General features: G+C 38.3%; 1 protein-coding gene across 1 annotated transcript; it reads right to left on the minus strand.

Moving 5' to 3' along the window:
- Positions 1-3,854: 3,854 nt before the first annotated feature.
- Positions 3,855-5,127, minus strand: LOC134800309 (uncharacterized). Its single transcript, XM_063772809.1, has one exon. It carries the CDS (start codon positions 5,125-5,127, stop codon positions 3,877-3,879), a length of 1,251 nt encoding a protein of 416 aa, XP_063628879.1. The 3' UTR covers positions 3,855-3,876.
- Between the last annotated feature and the right edge of the window lie 6,780 nt (positions 5,128-11,907).

An 11,907-nucleotide genomic window follows, 5' to 3' on the forward strand; every position in this document is an offset into this window, starting at 1 on the left:
ACAGCGGCATAGGTCGAATTTACGTAAGACGTACGTTTAGACGTAATAGGGTCCCGTTTTTACCCTTTGGGTACGGAACCCTAAAAAATACAATATCTAGTATCGGCTAACAATACTAGAGCATACGTAATGCGGTGTCGCAAACGAGTAATGCAAGTATAATAGAGGTTAATGTCGCTATATTATGTAAATGTTATACTATGTTAATGCATTTCAGACCGCATCAATGCCTAACGGATAGGTTTTTTTCTATTATTACGCCTACTCCGTCGTCTGTCAAGAGCCTTTATCTCGGGAACGCGTGGAAGCATTGAGTTGAAATTAAAACCATAAACTTAGGTCTACAACCCGTTGATATTGTGAAAAAAATGTATCTTCTAAGTTAACGTAAAAAAAAGATTTCAAGGGAATCGAACTTTAGAGGGTACATCCCGTAGACCTAGAAACTATGAAATTTGGCAAGTACGAGTAATATCGTCTTACACTACAAGTACTGGGGAAAATCTGAAAACTATCTTAGATACATTTGTAAAAAAATAAAAATAAAAAAAATAATTTGTACCCTCGGTGGCCGCTTTTTTCTTTCTTAAAAATAATCGCGGTTCTAGCAGGTATACCTAAGGGTACCTACGGCTGACTGTCTTTAGAAAAAGTGTACCTACACTTTTTTCTAAAGACAGTCAGCTTAATATTATCTAACTAAACTGCCTGTCTGTAACAGCCTCGCCCGCTGTTTTTCCGGATACAACGGTCACAGATTGAATAAATGAGCGTCTCTCATCTTAAATGCCGGCAACGCATTTGTAACCTCTCTGGTGTTGCAGATGTCCATGTACGACGTTATTTGCTTACCATCAGGCTATTCGCCTGCTCGTTTGCCTCCTATATCATAAAAAAATAATAAAATAAATAACTCTCCTAAAACATATTATAGGTATTAGGTACCTAGGGTAATTCGTCAGTAACTGGCCACCAGCCAATAACTGGCCACCCTCAACTAAAAATGGATTCTATTCACCTATAAACAGAATTCATTTTAGTTTAAGGTTTCAATAACTGGCCAGCCTTTAATAAATAGCCACCTCTATTATGAATTGTGTTTATAGGTGAATAGAATTCATTTTTAGTTTAGGATGGCCGGTTACTAACAGGTGGCCAGTTACTGGCCAATTACCCTATTTATTACCCTCCCTTTTGAGCGAGCGGTTCTATAGTCTTAGCAACGCATATATTATGATTTCGTAACAATGCATGTATAACTAGGGTTAATGTCATGATAATGTTAATATGCAGATTAGTTGCATTCATAACTGCAATTGTAAATACTGTTTAAACTGTTTTATTTATTTTAACACAAAATTGCTTACTGCTTAGGGAAAAAATGCAAAAAGGCGGTCAATGTTTTTATTTTCATACTTATGTTTACGTATAGATGTAGTGCATAAAATTATTTTCCATTGTATTTTCACGGCCATGTACGAACGCGTCTTGCTATTTCGGCCAGTCTCGGAACAAAAAATACTGAGGTTGATACGTATCATGACAAGTACGAACGTTTCCGAGAAAATACGATGGAATACAATTATGCACTATATCTAAGTATATGATGGTGACTATTGTTTTCAGTTCTCCATTTCTTCGGCGACGTTGCAGTATTCACCTACTACAACCTGAGGTACCTTCATCCAACGCTGTTCTACACCGGACAAGTTGAACATATCTGATCCATGAGGTCACAAAACTTTAGGCAGATGGCGCCGTTAAACGATTTCAAGAAACACACCAAAAAAAATCTGTTGTGATCAGATGAAAGTTGTATAAAAGTCATCGTCATCAAAAAAGGCATATAGTTAAGTAAAGGGGCCCACAGATTACCAGTTCGCCGGACGATATCAGCCTATCAGTTAATCGTAAAAGGTGACAGTTCCGAACAACTGACAGGCTTATATCGTCCGGCGAACTGGTAATCTGTGGGACCCTTAAGAGCCAACGGGAGTGGTCATTTTTCCATACAAACGTACTCCTCGTTTTCCTCCGTGGTTATTGAAGCTAGAGCAATGATTTTTTCAACACAGATTAATATTGTCAATATCTGTGTCGGACCGTTTTGCTTTTTTTGATATTTTTGTTTTTTAAGGCGCTAGAGCCCTTCAAAAACGGCCAAAATGGCCTAATTGACTATGCCGCAATGAGAGGCGTGGCATTCAAAACTGATATCAATTAGCCAAAAAAGCAAAACGGTCCGACACAGATAATTTCATAATCATTTAGATTTCCAAATTTGGTTACGATTGGTTAAGTTTTGGAGGAGGAAACAGAGGAGTACGAAACCTCGATTTTTGAGATTTTTACGCAGGATTTTTCGCCTTGTCCTTATCGCACTACTTTTAGGTGCCGCTTCCGTTAGCGAGACGGGTATATTTACCTAAAATATTTAAAACTCAGCTCCTGTTTCCTCGCGAAGAATAGGGTATTTAACGTGATTTTAACTCAACTTTTTTGTATTTTGTTTAAATTACCCGATTGTATGTTTGTGATTGCCAAAAATATACGTACTCAAAGCTAAGAACATACTTTTTCACCTCAGCAGCTCGAACAAGGGTACTTTGCTTCTTAAAAACAGTGAGCAAAATGCGATTTTGCTCACTGAGTCATTTTGTCTCACTCAGTGAGCAAAATGCGATTTTGCTCACTGAGTGAGACAAAATGACATTCAAGTGACCTTTATAGTCAAATGTCATTTCAACATGCGGGGTCTAATACAAGTTCGATATACTTGGGTTCTATTATCTCTGTCCCTCTAGGTATGTGCTCACTGCTTAGGGTGAAAAATTTTGTGTACTACACGAGATCAAAGTTATTTACATCTAGTGCGCTTTTGAATCCCTTACTACGCTCAAGATTCTAAATTATATTAATAATATTATAGAATCTTTCGCTTGCACGGGACTCAAAATAAGAAATAAGAAAACTCGAAGAAATATCAAACTTTGATCTCTTGTTGTACAAATAACTATTTTTCTTCCATCGCCCATACTGTTAACTGTACATCGGTGGAACTTATGCCTTTTGTAATAAGATCCTCCGATGTACAGTTAGGAGTGTTGCTGTTTGTACATGTACAGTCATCAGCAATAGTATCTTACACAACTAGGGCCGCAAAAATATATGACGCGCTCTTATTGCGCTCCAAATAAGAACCCTTTCATGCATCTAACTTAAATAGAAATGGCTTAAGTAACTGTGGTAACACAATGGAATCAATTAACTTTAGACTATTACAGGTGCTTAAATAAATAAATAAATAAAAATTATAAGAATAAGAATAAGAATAAGAATAATTTATTAAGAAAATCTTATTGCTAATGTTACATTATGCGTGAACTTTTACATTTTACGTACATTGTTACGTGCGCCTGAACTAGGAATATAATCCTGTATCTCAGGCAAAGAGATAATATACTAATTTAAAGATCAATAAACAATAAAACAAATTAAAATCATGAACATAGAGACATGAATAGGTATTGAATTATCTTACACTTAGTAACCAAGTATTGCTGTGCCAGTGTCTATAATATCTATAATGTAGGTCGATCGTGTTTATTTCATTATTACATTGTTATTAGTTTACCTTAAAAATAGTTACGAGGCAAGAAATGCATTTTGATAGGATTACGGTCAGTAGGGCAAATTAAACATAAGGTAAATAAAGCACTTATTAATGACAATTTTATACAAACATTAAATACTTAAGTATGAAAAACATTATCGATCTATACGTTGATAACAAATGGTAGGTAATAACTACAAACCAACTAGTTAGGTATACTTAGACAAACAATTAACAGATAATCTTTTAATAGCATGTATTTATTAGCCCTCCCCATAATCAATCGAGTTTATGTACCGTCGTTCGGCCATTTTCCTGACGGGACAGTCAGGGTCCCCAGTTATATGACCATTGGGTTTTTTGAAGAGACTGCATGATGCGCATTTGGGATATTCTGCTTTAAATAGGCAATCCTTGTCCGAGTGCCCTAGATTACTGCAATGTCCACAGGTGGGCTCTGATTGCTTGCATGTTTTGGCAGCATGGCCGTAAAAATGGCACTTGAAACACTTTGTAACAGTTGTGAAGTCTCTGACAGGACACGATGACCAGTTGATGAAAGCTCGGTTTTGAGATATGAGAGCGCGTCGTATATAGGCTGGAACTTCTATCACGTAGTTACAGGACTCTGCATCTTTCTTACCCGACTTATGGCTTAATTTGATAGACGCTAAGAAATTTTCCCGAGTTAGTTCTGGAAACTTGTCGGCTATATTCTGTTCATATAAACAACTGTAGACCTCTTGATCCCGTAGAGCCGATGGTACACCTACTATTACAACTCTGGGCCTGCGCTTGAAGGGTTCATCGATGGTGAGATTCAGGGATGTGTTTTTAAATGTCAATTTCAATTTTTCTATGTCGTCCTTAGTATCAGTGCTGATGATAACACCGCCATTTTTAACTTTACGCAGCGCTCTTACGTGCAGTTTCATTTCTTCAGGATTAATAATTTTTTGTACTAGGTTTTTCGTTTCCTCGCTTGACTTCGACTGATCTTTAGGATAAATTGCGACTAAGCTCAAATTATTAGGACGAATTTCGTTTTTGTTACTGGTTTTCACCATATCGGCAAAAGAAAGTGCGTGTGTAGCCGGTCTGTTAGTGTTATCGATACTGTCCTTGAGGGCTCGGAAACTGTCTGATAGGTCTTGTTTTTCTTGAAGCGTCTGAAGAGTGCAGTGGTTAACGAGTGCCTTTGCTTTAAGGCCTTGATAAAGAACTGCCAAGTTTGCGGAACCGTGGGAAACCTTTCGGCAAAGATTGTGGATCCTGAGTTTTTGGTCGGAGTTCAATTTGCCTTCCGTCGATATGCTGCAGATTTCACTAAGAGATTTATCTATGGTGCTCATCCAATTCTGAATCTCTGATGTTGGTACCGGGTCAAGACTGGTCTGGTCTCTTGCGCTCGTTGGTTGTGCATTTTCATTTCCGGTATTCGGTGGCACTGGTGTTGATGGCGGGGAACGCTGAATTTTGGAACTTCTGCCAAACGGGCTGTTATTAGCACTCATAATGAATAAAGTTGTTTAAACACTTTGACGTCATAACTACTTACACTACACAAGCAAAGAACGTCGCATGACACAGTTTGTCAATATCGAGGTCAATGCATATTGCACACGATTTTAATTTGTATATTATTTAATTATAATTTCAACACGTCTGATCGCATCGATTGCCGAATGGAACTCTCCATATGTAAAAATTTATGCAATTCACTTATAAAACGCTAGTCTGAAACCGCCCTACCACTCTGCTATGAGTAAATCAATCTGCTAAAATTTTAACCAATTTTAATTACTTAAGCACTGTTAAAATAATTCTAACCATAGAAGTTATTAAAACTTTAAACTCATTTACTTATTGAAATCCTAAAATTCAAACCACGTGAATTTTAGTCTGTAATTCGACTACCTTCGACATTCATAGCTCTCGTTAATCTTGTATTTAAATTTAAACTTTATATTTCTTACAATAAGGTTTAAATTAATATAAAAATAATAAGTTATAGGATATTTCGAGATTTGTGTAGAATATTTCCACGCCGTAAAATACTCATATTAAATTTACGGGAGTTCCCTTTTAGACAATTTAAAGCTGGAAATAGTTTAAAATTGGTAATTACAAGTTTATGGGATGCTTAAGAACCCTTATAGGTATATATTTCATCAAAAGTATTTAGGTTTGTTTGTTTAATATAATATCTTTGGCACACCCTGAATACGGATTTTAAGGTATGAGATTGTATACCTAATGTGAAAGCGCTTTGGTAGATATGCTCATATTACAGGCCACACCCGGTATAATACATTCTACATTACAAACTATGTATGTATGTATGGTATGTGAGTTCGATTTATTGGTTAACTTGTTAAAACTTTAGCTCGTGAATTATATGGGCTACAAGTTGTACGAAACTTTAGTCCCGGGAGACAAAGCCACAACTTTAGTGGAAAGTAACTGTAGATTCCACCATTTTGGTTTCGTGTGGAGTGTAATTTAACATTATTGGAATATACTACGTTCGTTTGTCTAGGTCAGATATCCTGAGAATGCTTCTTTTTTATGAGGAGGCAAACGAACAGATCGCCTGTTTTATGAAATCATTAATATGGCCGTCCCTCGACTTATCTATGCCTGATATATGAAAAACCTAAAAATGATTAAAGAACCTCTCGGAACGACTTTATGTCACGCACTCTTTGAATTTTATTTGAAAATGAACTTTATTGTATAGTATGAAACATGCGAGATTTCTGTAAAAATGAGAATACTATAATTTTTAGGGATCCGTACCCAAAGGGGTGAAAACTGGACCCTATTAGGTACTAAGACTCCACTGTCCGTCTGTCTGTCTGTCGCCAGGCTGTATCTCATGAATCATGAACCGTGATAGCTAGGCAGTTGAAATTTACAAAGATGATGTATTTCGGTTGCCGCTATAACAACAAATACAAAAAAAATATTTAAGTGGGGCTATACAGCAAACGTGATTTATTTTCCGTTGCGTAATGGTACGGACCCTTCGTGTGCGAATCCAACTCGCACTTGGCCGGTTTTTTGTGGTTAAGGCCACCGGCCACCTGTTTTGAATTTCATTTTGCTCCAATATGTGTATGTCCCCAAAACATAAGAAGGGCCTTTTTCTGTCTCCAATTAGAGCGATGATCAAAGAACGTCGGGCTTTGTTTCGGTGCGGTATAATTAGTAGAGAGGCTAAGGGTCTCCCCTGATATATCGACGCGCATTCGGCAAAAGCCGATAGCAAAAAGCTTTATGTCCACGCAATAAGAGCGAAAAAGCCGTCGACGCGTCGGCAGGCGCCGGCCGATGCGAGCCGAGCCGAACGACGACTTTTTCGCTCTTATTGCGTGGACATAAAGCTTTTTCCTATCGGCTTTTGCCGAATGCGCGTCGATATATCAGGGGAGACCCTAATAGGGATGATGACACAAGTTGAATTTTATAACAAAATCTAGTAAAATTGATAGCAAATGAGCAATTTAGCACAATTTTGTGTATATTAAAATAATATATGGAAATAATACAAAAGTATATACAAGACCTGAAAGCTTCCAAATTTTAAGTTTTTTTTTAACTTCCAAAAAGGAAATAAGTTCGATTCCTTACATTTTATAAAAAAAAAAATGTAAAGCAACTATATACATAAACGCAATATTTGACCGACGAAAACTAAATTTTCTTCTTTTGTCCATACTTCAAGATGGACTCTCAGTGACCTTGACGTCACGTTTACTTATCGTTTTGTTAGGAGCCGTGACTATCATTTCTGACTTTTGTATTGATTTAATGCAATGGGTCCCATATAGACATTTGATCCTAAAAATAAACCTGATCGATTGATACCATAAATGAAAATTTGTCATCTAGCCTATTAGAGCGAGGTCCGCTTTGTTTAGGTTATGCGGTTATCGTAAATCTTATAGTATGACGTAATTTATGAATAGCCCCTGTAGGACTAAAGGGTTATGTAGATTTATATATCTACATGTAGACATCAGCAGAACTTCTCAAAGGGCACTTTTTCTTGCATTCGAATCTATATCTATCTATCCCTGCCTGTGAAGCCGATGGTCCTGGGTTCGAATCCCGGTAAGGGCATATATTTGTGTGATGAACACAAATATTTATTCCTGAGTCTTGGTGTGTGTTGGGTATTTTCTATGTAAGTATGTATTTATTTATATATTATAAGTATGTATATCGTCGCCTAGCACCCATAGCTTTGTTTGCTTAGTTTGGGGCTAGGTTGATCTGTGTAAGATGTCCCCTAATATTTATTTATTTATATCGAACCTTTCTAACCATAACCTTAACCGTATAAACACCACATTGGCATGGTGCCGTTATCTCCCGAAAAAAAAACCATCCAGTTTTATGAAGACCATAAGAATAATACCAATGGCTAAGCCGCGCGATCCTTGCGGTGTCACACTTATTATTATTTATGGGCCCTTGGGGTCTGCCAGTGGGAGAAACAATAGGGATGGGAAAATGAGTTGGAGAATGGTCCTGTATACTGAAGTCTTGACTAGAGCTCAAAAACCGGGCAAGTGCGAGTCGGACTCGCGCACGAAGGGTTCCGTATCATAATGCAAAAAAAAAACGAAAAAAAAGCAAAAAAAAAACGGTCACCCATCCAAGTACTGACCACTCCCGACGTTGCTTAACTTTGGTCAAAAATCACGTTTGTTGTATGGGAGCCCCATTTAAATCTTTATTTTATTCTGTTTTTAGTATTTGTTGTTATAGCGGCAACAGAAATACATCATCTGTGAAAATTTCAACTGTCTAGCTATCACGGTTCGTGAGATACAGCCTGGTGACAGACAGACGGACGGACGGACGGACGGACGGATGGACGGACAGACGGACAGACGGACGGACGGACGGACAGCGAAGTCTTAGTAATAGGGTCCCGTTTTACCCCTTGGGTACGGAACCCTAAAAATGACCCCACGAAAGTTAAGTAAGCGCGTATGTTAACAACTGCAACTTTTCTTTAAATGTGGGATATAGTGATAAAGGGCATTTTTATTCGAACTTAAGTCATGTTTCAGTAACATAACATTTTAAACTTTCGCGTTTAAGTTAGCCGCGACCACGACCAGTGAAACCTGTATCGAAACGTCGGTAAATAAAGGTAGCAAAAAAGTTTAATTACTAATTTTGAAATTACTTTAAATGTGATGTAATCCAGAAATTAAACCTTTTTTTTGCGTTCCTCTAAATTTGTCCATGAGCCAAATCCTCAAATCCACGGATTTCACGAGTTATTTTGGGGTTATTGAAAGTTTTTGGTAACATTCTCGAGAAATTTCCGAAGAGACATTCTCGAGTTTCAGAACCGCTCGACTTTTACCCCATACCTTGGAGTAACGTGATTTGTCTGTAAAGGGAGCGGTTTTTCCGACGGTTAAGTTGTGCTTAACATATTTTTCTCTCTCGTTTCGCTTAGTAATCGGGTTTTGGATCCAATTATTTTTTATTCAAGTACCTACAACGATGGTGGCGAATAAACACACAGCCACCATCATGGTAAGCTCAAAGCTGTTATTTTAGGGCACAACAACAATGTAAAGACCAGGGTTGTCACTTCATGTAAAGATTGAAGATGTAACTCTCAACTTTGAGAATAAATTAAATTAGTTTATTTTATTAAGTACTAGCGACCCCTAGTCCCTAAAAACTGTCACTAGTAGGATGTTGATACTCAGCAAAAATATCCTTCACCATAAGAGGTACTCACAAAAAAAAACCTGAATCAAATTGATTTAAGGGCCAACTTACTATGGAAAACCGACTATGGCCTTATACACCTAAACTTTCCTCAAGAATCCCACTATTAATTGATGAAAACCGCGTAAAAATCCGTTCAGTAGATTTTGAGTTTATCGCGAACATACAAACAAAGACACAAACAGACAGACGCGGCGGGACTTTGTTTTATAAGGTGTAGTGATTTTGATTTGGACTAGAGATCCAGGGCACGGGGAAGCCGCGTAAACTGAGGGCCTACCGCGAACCACGTTCGTCGTGTTGCCTCTCTGTCGCACTTGTAAATTCGTACGTAAGTGAGACAGGGACGCAACACGTCGAACGCGCTTCGCGGTAGATCCTCTGAGGACGCCGATTTGAATCCAGCCTCCGCCGCTAGAGGGCTTTGTCAGTATCTTTTTCTTTAGTATACAGATGTATAGTGCATAATTGTTTTCCATCGTATTTTCTCGGAAACATTCGTATTTGTGATGCTACTTCAGTCAACCTCAGTACTTTTTGTACCGAGACTGACTGAAATAGCAAGACTCGTTCGTACGTTTCCGTGAAAATACGATGGAAGATAGTACATCTATTTCAGTTTACAGTGCTGGATTCACTGGCAACAAATGTCGCGCGACAGCCAGACATCGAGCGAAATTTGCCAACGGCACGCCAGTCGCGCGTATCGCAGGAATGTCCTCTAGTGTATCCCTAGCCAGCCGTGCTAGCCAAGGTGACAATCGCTATCGCTTCGACAACGAAACGCTTTGTGTCTCTCTATCACTCTTCCTTATAAGTGCGACAGTGACAGTTGCGTTTCGATCGCTACGGAGCGTTAGCGATTGGCAGTTTGGCTACGCGGCCTGGTATGGCTCACTCCGCGATTTCGTCGTGTCGCTACAAGTACATGCGGTCCACACCAATTTTGGTGTCTAACCATAGTAGTTGCCGCGCACCGCTACGGAACGGACGCCTGCTCGCGCTTGCGCCACCTAGCGGTCATACCTATCGTAATAGACGCGTTTTGTTAGACAGTGAACCTTCTGTACCTAGTACTATTATTTATTCTGTGCCCTGGCTTTATAGAATAGAATAGGATTTGTATTCTGTCGCTGCCTGACTCTGATTTATCTCTCAACGCGACAATGCGTTGTTAATACAGTATCAACGGATGCAATACATTATTGCAGGCCGCGATTTATGCACCTGTTTCAATGGATTACTTTAATAGGATGATCATGTATTTGCTATCTTTTTTATTTGTACAGTCGAGGACATAAATATGTATACATTTCTTCACCTTAACCCATTGAAATAAGGTGAAAAAATGTATACATATTTATGTCCTCGACTGTACATAAGTTAGTTAATAATAAACCTATACTGAAACACGCTCAACTTGTCAGTAGAAAAAGTCGCGAAATTCAATTTCTATGGGATGTCAACTTTTCGCGCCGACATTTTTAAAATTTGCCGCCTTTGCCTACTGACAAGGTCGCTGTGCCAGAGTATAACTACTTTACTCCTTCTGCAACGGAAAAAAAATTGACATCCTTACTAATAATACAGTAAAATTATACATTTTGCGTTTGCGTCAAATCCGGTAGTTCTGATTTTCTGCAGACTTGTTTATGATGTTGGCCCAATGAATAATCCAAGTTTGTGACCTCGAGCGCCGAACGCAACTTTGTCAAAAATCGAATAAACCGCATTTTTTTTTACATTTGGGCGATTATAACCCTAAAGTACTAGTTTTTGATAGTAACTTCCTAGGGCGTTTTTAAAGTAGACTAAATTTTCTACAATAAGACACTAGAATTGTCTCTATACATCTAATATTTTCCGAGATAAAGCCTTTCAAAATGTATAAGTTTTTCGAACTTGTATTCGTAGGCTAAGTAAGTGCAGTGAGTATATATACACTTTTGTCTCAGGCGATGCCGGTTGGCACAATTGTTTATAAGGTCAATCAAAGCTAATTTGGCCCGGTAGCCACAAGATCGTACCGCCCCTCCCCCCCCGCCTACCCCCCAAAACAGGGTTGTCAAAGTTGCGTTCGGCGCTCGAAGTCACAAACTTGGATTATTCATTGGGCCAACATCATAAACAAATCTGCAAAAGATCAGAAGTACCGGATTTGACGCAAAAGAGCCAGGTTACAAAATTCGACAAAGTTACTGGATTATAAGCCCAAATGATGGATATATAGTCTTTTTTTTAAATATAAGTATTACTTTCCTACATTTTGACATTTTCTATTAACCCATTCAGCGCAAATCGCGACACGTTGTCGTTTTGCCTCTATACGTAGCATTTTCGCTACATACCGGGAAACCCATGTTATCAGTTACGACGTTGAGCTACGACCGTAGGTCAGCGGCTTAGAGCATTTAGTAACTGGAGACGTCATGGCTGTCATTTTCTGTACGAAACAGTCTACCGATTTTTGCGGGGGAGGGAACGTCAAATGTATTGCTATTTTTGTAGTTGCAAATAAATTGCAATTCGAC

This window comes from Cydia splendana, chromosome 19 (genome assembly GCF_910591565.1).
Source record: "Cydia splendana chromosome 19, ilCydSple1.2, whole genome shotgun sequence".
NCBI classification, from domain to species: Eukaryota; Metazoa; Arthropoda; class Insecta; order Lepidoptera; family Tortricidae; genus Cydia; species Cydia splendana.